At 41.0% G+C, this 15,881-nt stretch overlaps 1 protein-coding gene across 1 annotated transcript in view; it reads right to left on the bottom strand.

Annotated features, from left to right (window-relative positions):
- Positions 1-2,813: 2,813 nt before the first annotated feature.
- LOC107122068 (intersectin-1) overlaps positions 2,814-15,881 on the bottom strand; it is a 67,874-nt gene continuing 54,806 nt past the window's right edge. Inside the window, exons 13-21 of the mRNA XM_015425094.1 lie at positions 14,181-14,364; positions 13,737-13,835; positions 12,881-13,048; positions 10,066-10,278; positions 5,967-6,088; positions 4,413-4,495; positions 4,242-4,325; positions 3,438-3,611; positions 2,814-2,965 (exon numbers count right to left, since the gene is read on the bottom strand). Of these exons, the coding sequence (XP_015280580.1) occupies positions 2,817-2,965; positions 3,438-3,611; positions 4,242-4,325; positions 4,413-4,495; positions 5,967-6,088; positions 10,066-10,278; positions 12,881-13,048; positions 13,737-13,835; positions 14,181-14,364 (1,276 nt within the window). The 3' untranslated portion in view covers positions 2,814-2,816. The remainder of the gene's footprint in view (positions 2,966-3,437; positions 3,612-4,241; positions 4,326-4,412; positions 4,496-5,966; positions 6,089-10,065; positions 10,279-12,880; positions 13,049-13,736; positions 13,836-14,180; positions 14,365-15,881) is intronic.

The following is a 15,881-nucleotide window of genomic DNA, read 5'->3' as shown; positions in this document are numbered from 1 at the left end:
TGCCTGCTCCAAAAATTATCTTTTGAATTAATGGCAAGATGTAATGACTGGTGGCATCCTCCATTCTTCGCTACTTGTACCTATGGACAAATTTACATGGACTAGTCAAGGCATTGTCAATGGAACAGGTGTACCCTGGGGCAGTATTGTATAGTGAAAGTGTGGTTCCCTTAAAATGCACAATCACCATCAGCCCATGAACTGTGAACATTTTTTCTAAGGGCACAGCATGAGGTCTACTTTGTAAATTACAAATGAACATTTAGACACATTTTACAAGATGTTTCAGGCTTTAGGGGAGGACATTGTGGAACATGATATATGCACTTCTTCCTGCACCATAATCTCTGGCTAGGCAAAATATATGTGAACCAACGACTAGATGAAGAGGAGGGGGAAGTCTACAGCTTTCCTTCGGGTATGGGGAGTGAACATGATACAGTAAGTGGTCTGGGCCTGAACCCCTATATTTATGGCCACTGACTTGAAAGCTGGAGTCATTGATCTTTGAAACTGTTATTGGTTCAGAAGGGAAATAGTGATTCAGATCTGACAAAGTGACTTAAAAAAACTACCAAAGAGCTGGGGAATTTGTCAGCCTATGCTCAGGATCCTGGCTTGTACCTATATTGTGACTTTAATTTCTTTTGCCATCATACATAGTATTGAACAAACACAGCTACATTCAGCTTACAAGTCTTGAGTAAAAGTAGGACAGCCATAGAAGGTTAGAACAATGACATTTAATATTGTTTTTCCACCAATAGAAGTAATTTGTACCTTTTCCCCTCTACAATGTGTTATTTTCATATACATTATATTTCATAAAATGTACTGATATGGGAAAAAGGAAAACATGGGTTTCGTTCTATTTACATACTTGAATTCAAACATTTTGTAACAACATTGAAAAATAGAAACTTAAATGCATTTTAAATTGTTTTTCAGCCAGTCAGTGGTAAACAATTGCATGCCTGTAAGTTAAACTTCCTCTAAAACTTGGTCAGTCAGTCAAAAGTTTCTAACTGAAGTGTATCTCCATTCAAAAAAATACATAAGTATGTAATTTCTGATACAAAATTCTACACTATCTTCAATAAATAAATAATAAAGCAATTCTTAAAAGTATGAAATGTAAACTTTTTTGTCCTTCCAACAAACAGTATTTTTAAAAAACAATTGCTGAAAATAATGTAGTGGTCTCCTTGGAAATAATAGTACACAGACACTTTCAAGCACAGTTTACACTTATCACCAGACTGTAGCTACCTATCAAGTTATCCTAATTTCCTAATGGAAATTAAAAAAAGTTTCTGTGCTTGACAACACCATCTCTACAGGAAACATGGAAACTGGTACCAAAACATGCAAACAGCAGCAAAGCCAACACATCTTACAAGAACATTGACATGCTAACAAAACAGTCAACACTTCCCATTCTGAAAGTCATTACAAATATACCCATTTATGCATGATCCTTGGGCATCAAAATGAAGGGCTGGAAATGAGAAGTATGTACTTGGTACCAAAATGAGCATACAATGTCTACCATTGACATTGTTCCTACTTCAGCAGAGTTCTTAAGAACATGTTTCTCCTGCTCAAAGCACTTTTCTGAGTCAAGATTTCTATGTGCATTACAGTGAACAAATCCTTTCATTTGCAACATAAACTCCTTTGACTTTGGGATGTCTTACTTTGCAGAAACTTGTCACACCTACTAGGGGAACTGACATGTTTACAGTGAACCGAGATAGCAGTCATCACCTTGATGAGCTACCACCCTGATTAACAAACCATGGTGTCCATTTTATTTAGGCACAGTACAATGTAATCATCCCTTCTGACTGCTTTTTCAGCCCTGCCTATGTAGAATATAAATTAGCAATCCTGAGCCAGAGAAACCGTTTCCTTTCCAGCTGTTTCACAATCCAGCAGCAGTTTTAATGAGTTAGTGGTATACTACAACACACAGCAGGACTTAGTCATCTTTGCTAATTGCAACTACAGTCATTTCTATACCACTGGAAACGTAACTGTAAAAAGCACTGAAATGGGGAAGCACACTAATCAGTTGGGGTGACAGATATCCCAATGCTGATGACAAGTACAAAGCACCAGTCCCGTTCAGAACCTAAGGGAGCTTGAGTAACTAAGTAATACAGAGGGCCTTGGACCAGTAACTCAGACTTTAATTCACAAAGCATTTGTTTCTTTGCAAATGAAATCAAGCTCATGAAAGTATTTCACACTGGGCACCTGTCATTTATACTTTGATTCATTATATTATCCTTCTTGAGATGATTTTTCTTCCTTTTTTAAAACAGATTCAAATATTCATCACACACTTTCTAAAAAGAAATCCCAGTATCTTACATGGCAAGAATTCTTTCATGTTATATGTATTTTCTATATAAATATATTCACATTTATACACCACTCTGTGGGGCAATAGGCACAAAGTTTCTAGAGGAAATTTACAGAAGACCTTCAAAAACACATCAGTAGCACCCTCTTTTGATTAGTTTGCACACTGCAGTAACCAGAAGGTGTGTTGTTTTGTTTTACATGCCAGTGTCAAACATCCTGAAAACTATAGCAAAAAGTTCCACAGAAAAACAAAACAAAAACAGAACAGTATTTTCCTCACAAAGTGGGAATTAGGTTTTCTGCAGAGATTACCCAGATACAAAGTGTGTTCTTAGCATTGTAGATTCCATAATCTTTTTGACAAGTATTTATCTCATATAAAAGTATAAGAATTTCTAGACAGATTCTGTAGACACCTATTGCAGTATCGAAGAAGTGGCTCCATTTCAAGGTTCATCAAACAGCTGCAAGTCCAGTCGGACAACTATCTCTCCCGTTGGTACTTCATGTAGGAGAAGACACTTCGTAACTGGTCCCTTTGAGCCCTGATCTTTCTTAATATCTGCTACCCGGATTTCAGTTCGGCCCAAGAAGTCTGAAATATAATACATACACAATGATCAAAAATACCATCTGAACCCACCCAAAGATCAATGAATTCACAAATAGCATGAACCTTCAAAGTCATATTGAAAACAGTCTTAGTTACAACTGGGAATGAAACTCCTGTCTTCAGAAATCAGTTTTTCCTTTGCTTACAGCATTGCCTGAACCTTCTCCAACAAACAACCATTTCACCTTGCCTTTGGCACTGGATGAGCAGAAATGGTCTGCTTTTGTAAGCCTCCTTTCAGGGAATCATCTGTATGGTAGATTTAAGCACTCCAATGTGAGAACTGGAGAAGAAGTGGAACATTTTGTAATTAAATCTATTCTTCACATCTCTAACCTCAGTGCCTTCGGGAACAAAAACGCCAGCTCCACCAGAGTTTTCTTTAGTGTTTTAGAAGCACTTTTCACCACCATCCTTACCAGAACTTACCAAAAGCAAAAGGGATACTACTTACCATCTGGGGAGAACTGATCCCTCTCAAACACCGTTATGCAGAGGACATCCTGTTCTAAATCTTTGATAAAGAACTGGCAGTTAGAATTCCATTTGGGGTTGAGAGTGTCCTGTATAGTCTTGGTGATGTGACACTGAGAACCCATCGTTACTTCACAATACGGGTTACTTTTTCCTGAAATAATTCAGATAGATGCACAGCTGTGATGTTATTTTCACATGCCTGGATTGTGCAACTTGTCTTTATGGCTCTTTGCAAAGAAACTGTTGTACTGCCACCATCTGAACATAAGCAAACTGAGTGCGTGTATGCCCAAATCAGAATCTGGCATCAAACAAGGTTGATCCCAAAGGCAGGCCTGTGCAGCTTGTGACTAGCAGCCATCAGTGGTGACCCAAAAAAACTCCTGAGTTTACTGTTTGCCTGCAACGGCAGAAGGGTGGGGGGTACAGTTGTCAAGCTTTCACAGACTACAATACGTGTCCAGTGGGACATGTGAGGCTAAGTAAGTCACACGTTGTGCAGGCTTCCACTATATGTACCAGCTATTGAAGTCCAGGTAAGAAGAATCAAAATAGCTTTTTGTCTGATAATTTTGTTTATGTTAAACAGATTAGAGGAAATTCCAGAAAGAAAGCCATATAAGTGTGCCACAGTCAAAACAAACAACGAGTTTATTGTGGCATAAGCTCTGCCTCTGATGGAGCACATTCTGACTCATAAACGCTATGCCACAATCATGGGTTAGTTTTTAAGTTGCGCAAGACTTTCTTTTGATACAAAAAAAATCTTTAAAGGTCTTACCATGGGATCTGCATGGCTTCAGTTCAATACCTTCAACAACGTTCACCATTAGCCTTCCAATACCAGTTGCCCTCTGGGACCGTACTGTGGTAAGAGCAACAGGCAAAATGTATTAAAATACCCTTTTGACATTTCTGGGAAATCTTATAAAGGCAGTCCCCAATGCCATACCTAAGTATGCCTTTTCTCTTTTCTTCTTCTCTGTTTCTATGTAAAGTTCAGAAGCTGCTTTGATTTTCTGAACCCAAGCCGTCCTTCAGCAAAAACAAAACAAAAACAGAACAAAAAAGGAAAGTTAGACATCAGCAATTATAAAATATATGCTGATGAGCAAAGCTGCTGTTTGCATGCCACAGGTAGTGTGACTGCATTAATCCTTTTGCCCATGGGCAACAGGTAGGATGAAAGCATTCATTCTCTTGAATTAGGCCAAGTTCTCAGTGGCAAACTTGGGTCTGGGCTGGATGACTTTTGACTGTCAGTGAAGGAGGGTTCAAACAATTGAATGGTCCTCTGTATAAAAATGCTCTCTGCATAGACAGCTAGATATCAGGGAGAAAGGTTAAGAACATAAGAGAAGCCAATGTTGGATCAGGCCAATGGCCCATCTAGTCCAACACTCTGTCACACAGTGGCCAAAAATACCAGATGCCATCCGGAGGTCCAGCAGTGGGGCCAGGAGACTAGAAGCCCTCCCACTGTTGCCCTCCCCAAGCACCAAGAATACAGTGCATCATTTTCAGAGAGTGCTCAAGGTGGTTTACTTGAACATTTCCCCCCACTTATGTGTGGTTCTAGCCAGTCTCCCTCACATGCTAGCCTTTTTATGTGCAGGACATTTTTTGCAAGGAACATTCAGTCATGTTGAATTGTCACTTGCAGTCTGCACCTTACTCATAGGCTTACTCCCTCAGTAAGAACTAGCATTATATACACATGGTCTTCTTGGTATTCCTGGTAGATACCAATGGCTCAAATACAGTACTAGTATATTTCATATGTGCTACAGCACACCAGATGTTTATAAAATGCTCCTGCCTTAAGATCATAAGAACATAAGAGAAGTCAATGTTGGATCACGCCAATGGCCCATCCAGTCCAACACTCTGTCACACAGTGGCCAAAAATACCAGGTGCCATCAGGAGGTCCATCAGTGGGGTCAGGTTCTATTCATTTCTAGACACAATAGATTACATCTGAATCTTAATTTCTATCTATGTTTTATAAACATCCACTAGGCCTTTGTATCAGATTATTTAGTACATTTGTGCTTAACTATTTATTTTAAAATATTTCTATGCTATCTTTCAAACCAACTCAGAGTCCTCAAGGTGGTGAGCATTAAAACATTCAAAAGAAAAAAGAGGGAATAACCCCTTCAAACAGACAGACAAAACAAAACTACAGAAGGGTATAACACATAAGTGGGAAAAATGTTCAAGTAAACCACCTTGATCCCCCTAACTGAAAATAATAAATATATTCATATAATATGTACAAAGAAGGTAACAATGTCAATTTTTACTACTTTCACAGTACATAAGTAGTATCAGATGCATAAAAGGAACATTAAAAAATGAATAAAAAGAATTAATTAAAAGATGAGCAAAAGTACAGGAGAGGTCTTTGTTAGCATCAGGAGCTGGGGGAATCCTATACTGAAACAAAGCATGTGCTGTTATGTGTAAGAGTTGTTCCAGTGGTTCAGTTCAGTGGCATCTTACCTTTCATTTATGCTTTCCGCACGGAGTGTATAGACTCGATCAATGTGAGAAATGTGAAAGATGGGCTCATCTCCAGAAGGATCCGTGGGTAGTTTGACCAAGACCTCATTTAGAAATATGGGCTGCAAACGTATGAGGCAATGTTAGATTAGGCAAACTCAGGTGTACCACTCAGCATACAACTGAGTGGCATGCCCTCTCTCTAATAGGTATTATTTTGTTACTTTTGCAAAAATGAAAGCGTATAGCCCCAATATATGACAATTTCTTAACTGCAAATCTGCACTGCCCAATTAAAACACATTAATTAGAGCGACTGCAGTAGACAGAGCTATTATCCCCTTAAAACTATACACAGCTAGACTTCTGATGTCAAAAATCAGTGAACAAAGCACTCTGAAGAAAAAAATATCCACAAATCATTGTTGTCCCAGGCATATAGCCAAGGTGATGAGTCCAGGAAGCAAAACAAGCAGATGCTCTACCCATACTATCAATCAACATGGCTGCCAGTGCTAACTATTGAGAAGACCATTTGTATTCCAGCTTCATGCAGAAAACCTGAATTCAAGGAGGGTAAGGGAGGAGGTCATGCTCCAGCCTCTGAACCGCCTTTGCACACCATGGTCAAAACGAATATATCTTTAAGACATTAGGAAATGCTGAGAAACATAATCCCATGACCTTCTAAGGCCTCACAGCCTACTGACATAGGGAAACTTGGACAGATGCAACATATCATTTATTATAATAGTATATTTGATCATCCAGCACCTACCAATAGGGTAGCAAAATGCTACAGCCAAAGTAGAGTTTCTTCATACATATTTCCCAAGATATGCAGAAAAATATAAATTTGTAAACTGAAACTGAAAAGGACACCCACTCCAGCAATAACAAGCTAGTAAGCTCTGAGAAGCACAGAATACTGAAGACAAGGGGTCGGTTGGCCCCGGAGCGGTGCTCTGGGAGTGAGGAGCTCAGGGGCGGGCACATGACTAAGCCCTGCTCCCCTTCCCGCCATTGTTGCGTTTCTCAGCCCGGCACCGGAGCGCTGCCCTGCGGCCCGCGGGAGGCCAGAAGAGACCCGCCACCGCCTCCCCGGGCCTGTGCCGGAGCACTGCGGCCCGTAGGAGGTCAGGAAAGCCCCCCCCCCGCTGTTTACCCGGGCCCACGCCGGAGCACTGCGGCCCACGGGAGGCCAGAAGAGGCCCCCTGCCACCTACTGGGCCCGCGCGGGAGCGCTGTGGCCTGTGGGAGGCAAGAAGAGGGTCCCCAGCTGCCTCTCCAGGCCTGCGCTGGAGCACTGAAGAAGCCCCCTCATCACCTCCCTGGGTAAGTGAGGGATCTGTGGGGGTGGGTGGGGTTTGATTGGGGGTGAGTGGGAGAGCCTCCCTCCCTCTCCTCATCTCTTTACCCGCTTTCTTTCCCTCCTTTCCTTTTCTTTCCCCCTTTTCTTTCTATTCCCTCCTTCTTTCCTTCTCTTTCTTTTCCTCTTTCCTTCCTTCTTTCCTTCTCTCTTTTTATTCCCTCTTTCCTTCCTTCTTTCATTCTCTTTCTTTCCGTCTTTCCTCCTTTTGCGACCCAACTCTAGGCCAGCTGGGGAAGGGGAGGCTTTTGAAGATGCCTTCCCCCCCCCCTTTTGCTTCCCCTTCTGACATCACTTCTGGTAATGTCAGGGGGTGCATATGCTAATGAGCTATTATGCTGATAACCTAGTAGCTCATTAGCATACAGTATGCTAATGAGCTCCTGCAGCTCTTTTTCTATGAAATGACCCCTGCTGAAGACAGTTGTGTATCAGTGAAGGGGGCGGAGAGAAAAAATGGCTTGCTTGAGCATCTGACAGCTACAGTATCCTGGAGGAAGAGCAGGGTTAGGGGATACATATTCCTTTCACTCTAAACCCCCTGACAATCCAGGATGCTGTAAATCTGTGAGCTGGACAAGCCTTCCTGGGCTTATCTCAGAACTGGGCTTAGACAAATAGTTGCAAATCAATCAGCAAACCAGATTGGAAATAGAAGATCTGACCTATCCCCCCCATATCCTCACTTTATGGTGCTGACCAATGATAGCGTGCAGCTTGCAAACCACATTTGCAGAGGTCTCTAGATATATTCAGGATACCACTGAAATAGTGCCTGAAGCACTGGGGTAGGGTGGAGAAGGGTGAGTGTGGCTAGGACACTTCAGGAGAGACCTTCTTCCTGCATACTCATAACCCAAGAATTTTCTTCAGTGGTAGAAGGTCTCTAAAGTAGGTGTATGAAATTAGGATTGGGGGATGCACGGAAAACCTGATGAGCACCTTCCTGCTCAGCAGTCTTCCCTATAGGCCAACTGAGCTACAAGCACTAAACTTCTGAGGTTTAGGTACTAATGAAAAGGAAGAAACTCATCCAGCCTCGGATTGTAGCCACTTTTTATACAATTGGGAATGGGAGTCCAAATCAGTGTTGACATATAAACACATATATAGGGTTGCCATGTCCCCCCTGGTCACCAGTGGGGGGTAGGGCTGCCAGATCCAGGTTGGGAAACTCCTAGAGATTTGGGGATGGAGCCTGGGGAGGATGGGAACCTCAGTGGGGTACAATGCCATAGAGTCCACTCTCCATCAGAGCTCTCTCAGCCCCACCTACCTCACAGGGTGTCTGTTGTGGGGAGGGGAAGGGAAAGGAGTTTGTAAGCCGCTCTGAGACACCTTTGGGTAGTGAAGGGCGGGGTATAAATCCAATGTCTTCTCTTTTTCTTCTTCCTGGGGAACTGATCTCTAGTCTGGAGAGGAGCTGTAATTCCGGGGGGATCCCCAGGTCCCACCTAGAGGCTGGCACCCTAACACAAAATTTCTCATGGTCTCTGTTTGTTCTCTCTATATTTTGTTTGTATATGTTATGCTCCAGAAGCATGGAGTTAACCACCATACAAATTTGTGTGATTCTTTTTAGTGATATCCATTTACTGGTAAAATAACATTTCATCACCAAGAAGAATACAGGATCCCAAAGGCCAATCCAAAGGAACAAGCAAAACTAACCAAGTAAACCATCTATAGACAGTTAACAAAAACTTGGCTCAAATACAGTGGAAAAGGTACATTTTCAAGTGGATTAAGGTATAAATTATGATTACAGTTCTCTGTCTGAAGTTTAACGACAACTGCAAATATTTACAAATTTCTAATCTGGGCCTTGACCAATGTCCACATACACATTTTATCATCATAATGCTAAGAGAAGGGGAAGGGAAACTCTGTTGCAAGTAATATAGTTAGTGATGCTATAAAAGTATTTTAATGTTGCTGTCTGTTTCAGTTCCCATCCCCTCATTAATCATAGCAAGTAGAGACTTAGAAACAGAATCTATTTCCAAGTAAAAATCATCAGAGCTTGTTGATCAACATCACTCAGTATGACTTTTTTAGGAATTCCGGAAATAACTACATTTCACATGATATGGATACAGATTAGCTAAGCTTATTTACCTCGTAAATGGATATGTGTCACTGCTATGTACAAGTATTGTGGGTTCATGGTAATGTGATAAATTCACCTGTCTGTTTCACTGCATTCATATGCAACAGGAAGCTCTGAGTGAAATTTGGTTCCCCACTGCATATACATAGAGCACAACAGACTATTTTGGTTTGTTACATATTGTATGGTATACATAGTGTATATGTGGTTTCTACTGCACGGAAATATAAGAATTATCTCTAATGAGCTAACCCATATGCAGCCACAACCAGCATCACTGTCTATACTTTAGAAGAGGAAGACGAAGAGATTGGATTTATACCCCGCCCTTCACTCGGAATCTCAGAGCAGTTTACAAACTCCTTTCCCTTCCCCTCCCCACAACAGACATCCTGTGAGGTAGTTGGGGCTGAGAGAGCTCTGACAGAAACTGCTATTTCAAGGACAGCTCTGACAGAACTATGGTTTGCCCAAGGACATCCAGCAGCTGCAAGTGGAGGAATGGGGAATCAAACCCAGTACTCCCAGATTAGAGTCTGCGCACTTAACCACTACACCAAACTGGCTAGTCTTTGGATTTTCATAAAAATATGAACAGTTTATTTTGAAGTGGTACTTACTGTTTTGTACATTTTATACTGCAGATTTGACTTGGGGCTAAAAACCTTATCTGTACCAGATGATCCAAGAGGTTTTATGATCTGTGTCAGCAGGAGGAAGTCGTTGAACAGAAAGCCATACAATTCCTTGTTGCTCTTGGCTTTGTAGAGTTTCCCGCTGTGCAGAAATTTGCGTGGCCCCAAACAGTTTGTAACAGAATTAAAAACAAGTTGCTGAGGGGGACAAAAATACAACAGTGAAATGTATAAAATATATTTGTCATTGTATTACTGGATGCAGCTGAAATTATGACAACTATTTTGGTTCATTTTGCAGAGATGGCAGCTAATATTATGGTCTTATTAGGAAATGCATTTGCTTAGAGGTCTTGCAGAACTTACTCTTTTTGCTACAGCTGCTCCTTTGGACTTTAACCTTTCTATCAGGCTGAGCTTACTTATGAGAGTGAGGAAGAAGGAACAAGTACCAATACCTGATCATTTTCTCTGAGGCTGTGGCTGACGCAGAAGACAGGAGTCATGAGTTATTAAAGCTAGGAAAGTGTATTTAAAATAAGCTGACCCCCAAGCTGTCCTCTTTGCTACCTGCTGATTCTGCTTTTTAAGGTTACCTTATACTTGACTTTCACGTGGCCTCTCTACTCAACAATTCTGGCAGAAGCAACGAATATCCTCTCCAAGTGATCAATAGGAACTGGAATAGCTGTCAGTATCCTGCTCAAACAAAATTTTTAGAACTGGCGATTCTCAAAGCAGGATTTCAGCACATTGCAAATTACATCTCACTCTCTCATTAAAAAAAATCATCCATGTGGTGCTCATGGTTCTAATGATGTGGGAAAGAGCCTCATGTCATGCCCCATAATGTTATATCATTGCAGGGGATAATAATGAGGGGAGGGCGGGATTCCTCCCAAGTGCCCCTGCAATGATATTACATTATGGTGACAAAAGAAGCACAAGTTAAAGCAGCCCTGCTAAATTCAATGCAGAGCACCAGACAACTATCCCACATCTCACTCCTTCCATCCCCCCAACCACAATGGATGATTCATACTCATTATGCATCTTATCACAGCATACCACAAGGTGTATATAAAGCTCAGCCTAGGAACACGCCATATGTTTCAGTGCATGACATGAGGCTCTTTCCCACATCATTAGAACTATGGGCACCTCGGTGATGGAGAATTTCAAACAACCAACATATATTAATTTTCTCCTCCTAATTAAAACTAGATGAACAACTTCTCAGAAGGCTTACAGGAATCCAGCCTTATAACTCCAGATACTAGCGCCTGCCTGGAATCTCAGCTCTACTGTTTCACCTAGTATGTCAGGGACAGGTCATTCTATACTCTCTAAGGGGAAACCTGTAGAGTATGTGGCAATAGGCTTCTATGGTTGTCTCCTATTCTCTGGGGCTTGCAGTCTTCAGCATTCACTCTGACATAACGGGAGTCAGCATTCACTCTGACATAATGGATACCAACACTGGACCACAGGATCAGCCCGCTTGCCTCTGATGTAATTCATATATCCTTCTTGCTACAACTTGAAATGGCTACTTCTTCGGAACAGCTACTTAAGATATTGCTAGAACTCACAAATTATATTGGAGTGACACAGAAGCAATAGTTCATGGTTTTTTTCCAGTTTGGGATGAAAATAAGCTTCAACAAACTTGATGTAAAATCAGTTTATGATTTGGGTGGAATATATTACTACTATGAAGAAAAGTTACGGACTGAACAGAAATGGCAACTTTAATTTCATCATGGGAGTAGAAAGCAATATTTGGGTAGAAGACAATAAAATTGGGAAAGAGAAAGAAAATTAGCGGATTAAAAAAAAGATTAGTGAAGAGCAGTACAAAATGTTAACAGTGAAAACAGCTATGTTATTTCATTGCTGAACTTGAAATCATTCACAGGTTCACAACAATGGACCTCTCCCAGAGTTGAATAGGGACACAGATGTTAATTTTCTGCCCCCAAGGCTTTCCCCTCTGCTTTAACCAAGCTGATCACAATCTGCATTGTACCTCTGCATCCTGCATCCATTGTACCACCCCACTAAAATCACCACGCAAACTAAAGAGCCCATTCGCATCCACGCCAGACTCAACAACCAACTCCATGAAACATCCTTCTTTACAATGCCCCTCCCACCTTCTGACTGGGATATAAAGACTCAGAGATCTCCATTCCTACTGATCTCTGACAAAGGGACTCTCGAGAGCTTATACCCGGAAAATCTTGTTGGTCACTAAGGGCTACTGAACTCAAATCTAATTATTTCATAAGACTGCTTTGGAAACCTAGTAAGCATACTCTCAGAATCAGATAGTTGGAAGGGGCCATACAGGCCATCTAGTCCAATACCCCGCTCAATGTAGGATCAGCCTAGAGAGCATCCCTGACAAGTGTTTGTCCAGCCGCTGCTTAAGGACTGCCAATGGGGGGGAGGAGCTCACCACCACCCTATGCAGCTGATTCCATTGTTACACCACGCTTACTGTAAAAATTTTTTCTAATATCCAACTAGTAACTTTTTGCTCTTAATTTAAACCCATTATTGCAAGCCCTATCCTCTGCTGCCAACAGGAACAGCTCCCCGCCCTCCTTTGAGTGACAGCCCTTCCGATACTTAAAGTGAGCAATCATGTCCCCGCTCAGCCTCCTCTTCTCCAGACTAAACATTCCCAAGTCCCTCGGCCTTTCCTCATAGGGCTTGGTCCTCGTCGCTCTCTTCTGCACCCACTCCATTGTGTCCACATCTGATGCAACACTTTTCAGCTGGACTGCAGGCTTACCTCAGATAATCCTTCACACTGAACGTGAGCCTGGATCCATTCAAGTCTGTCCGAATTCTCCTTCTCACGTACACCTTCATTGACCTGAGAACAAAGTTCCTCTGCTTTCTCCAAAGCATGCTTCAAATGGCTATAATCTGGATGGGTTTCAGGAGTATTTTCTAATATCTACAGAAAAATGAATAGTTTCAGTTTCTTATAAAGCTGCAAAACCTGTTCCTTTTACCAAATTTAGTCAGTCTAGCTCTACCAAAATACACATAAGCATCCAACAATGTTACAAAACATTATTTTAAAAAATCCCATCTAAATAAGTAAAAAAGAAAAACACTTCAGTTTACTCTGTGCCCCCAAACAGTATAAAGGTTACTTTTCTTTAAAATAACATAATTTCTGGCTTTTGTGTGTGAGTCAAATATAATCTGAAAATTTCATTGCCTTTATGATTTTATACCTACTCTAACTTTCATTTAAAGAACTACGAGTTTGACTCCAGCAGGAATTTTTCACTAAAGGAAAGGCAGCAATTTTCACCAATTCTTCCTTCCACTTGCAGACTTGCAATTCATCCCTTGTGCAGCTCCTGATCATTCATTGTTCCTCAGGAGGAACACTGGAAGGGGAGAGGTTGGAAAGTACCATTTCTGTTAGCAGAAAATTACTGCTGGATCTAGCCCATGATCAGCCCTAATTTGAGTTATCTCCCTATGTAGAAACACAAGGTCCATCCTTCTGATAAAACTATTTTATACCAGATGGGTATCCCAATAAAGAAAAAAAAATCAGAGTTTGACTCTTATTTTTCAGTTATAGTAGTTCTGATATCTCATTTTCACATGCCAGTAAAAGTACTTACATTTTTAATTATTAGAGGATATCGAGTTACTCGTTGCATAGGCTTTAGCAGAAAGCTTGACAAGGGCATCCCTTTGCAGCGAGGGTCCATAGCTAATCTCTGAAATATTAACAAGAAGTATAACATAAAACTGCCTCTCTCTGTGTGTTCTGCATTTAGCCAAGGGTGGCCTCTTGGTAGCATTTGCTGGGAATCCTAGAATACATTGTCGGTGGTTGTTCACAGCTTATGAAAGCATGACAAAATGTGGGCATCCTCCAGAGAATCTGGAGTTTGGCTTCTTGAGCCACAGTTGTGTATAGTAAAAGATGACAAAAGGAAACAGTTCAAAAATGAAGGTGCTTTGTTTATATTTGTTACATAGCAAGGGTTCATGACACACCAGGAAATAAGTGAATGAGCTCCTGCAATGGAAATAGAGTACCAATACTGATATTCTCTTACTTTAACAAATTCCTTGAACTCGGGAACTTCATCCGTTTTCTGCTGGATGAGGGCTGCCCCATTAAGCTGACAGCTACAGAATCTAATGTAAGGCTGCATGTGCGGAAGCTGTGCTGTCAGTATGTCTCCTATCATTTTTACTGGCATCCTTTCTCCTGACATTTTCTTACGAACACGCAGTGCCCTGAGCACAAAGCAGAAGAATAGTAGAGAGATTATGAAATCTGCTAAAGGTGAATAAATGCACATTAAACCAGTAGAAATTTATTACTGTAATAAAAATTATGGAACAATGGAACAGCCATAATTTGATTAGCAAATTAATAAAAAGGACAGCATGGGCCTCTGATCTCCCCTAGCTAAATGACTTCTCCTATGGGAACATCTTTCAATACATCATCAAAATGAATTGGATTCAGATAATAATGTAATACACAATGTATAGAACAGAACTTAGATGATGACCAGCTGGTAACCTAGGCAACCAAGGGAGATAAGTGGTACCCAACTGAGGGAAAGCCATTTCTTCTCTCTGGGGTATGGGAATGTAGTTAAGGTAACAAGAGAGAAGAGGTGAGAGATGAGGACTCTTGCTGAAGACAATAAGTAACTCCACATAAGAGACTGGGGAGAAAGAAGACATATGTGGATGGGCAGCTACTAAGAAAGCCAACACCTCCAGTATAAAGATAAAAAATGGGAACTGTCTAAAACTCTCAAGGGGAAGTACCTGCCCTCCTTCCTAAGACAAGCAGAACTGTGGACAACAACTGGAAGGATGTTCAGGCTTCCAATTGTCGTTCAGAGTTGTGAAGCATACTTGGAAAACATCTCAGGGTGGGGGGAGAACAGGATATTTGTACAGTTATTTGTACACACTACAATGTGTGTAATGGTTATAATACTAGATTTGGACTGTGGAGAACTAGTTTCAAATACCTCCTTGAGCCATATTCTGAGTAACTTGGATAAAGAGTGGGATATAGGTTTAGGGAATGAAGGAAGGAATGGTTGTATTTATTGTTGCTCCTTCTGTCACTTTCCCCATTCCTCTCTCCTCTAACAGTATTGTTGGCTTGTGTGTGTATTGAGTGTCATCAAGTTACTTCTGACTCACGGCAACCCTATGAATTAACATTCTCCAAAATGTCCTATCATTAGCAGACATTCTCTTATGATGTTGGCTTATACCTACCCTTTTGCCTTCCTCTCTCTGACATGATATGTATATTTTGCCACATGAATACTTTCCCCTTTGTTATGGTTTCACTGTTATGGTGTCACTGCTCGGAAACCTCAGGGGTGTGGAATGGCAAAATATTTGTGAATATTTTTAAAAATCAACAAATAGATCTAGATCTCCTCCTTAGGAGCTTGTCCCTGCCATCCTAATTCTGACATAGTAGAAACCTGAAAAGCTTTCTTGAATTCAATTAAAATATAAAACAGTTTGTTGCAGTCAAAGGAGCCCTGGGATTCCATTGATTTTGCTGCAGTTGAGAATTCAGCTCAAATACATAAGAAATAGTATTTGGCATGTATGTAGTTCTTTAGTGCATCCTCTTGTTCTAAGCCCTATGACACCCTGTATGCAGGTCAGTATTATTATCTACATATTGCAGATCAGAAATTGAGAAAGGGTGGTTTTCTAAGGCCACTTAGTACATTTATGGAAGAGGTGAGATTCAAACTGGGGACTTC

This window comes from Gekko japonicus, unplaced genomic scaffold (genome assembly GCF_001447785.1).
Source record: "Gekko japonicus isolate JY-2015 unplaced genomic scaffold, Gekko_japonicus_V1.1 scaffold3148, whole genome shotgun sequence".
In the NCBI taxonomy this organism is placed as follows: Eukaryota; Metazoa; Chordata; class Lepidosauria; order Squamata; family Gekkonidae; genus Gekko; species Gekko japonicus.
This window is presented reverse-complemented; position numbering and strand designations above follow the sequence as displayed.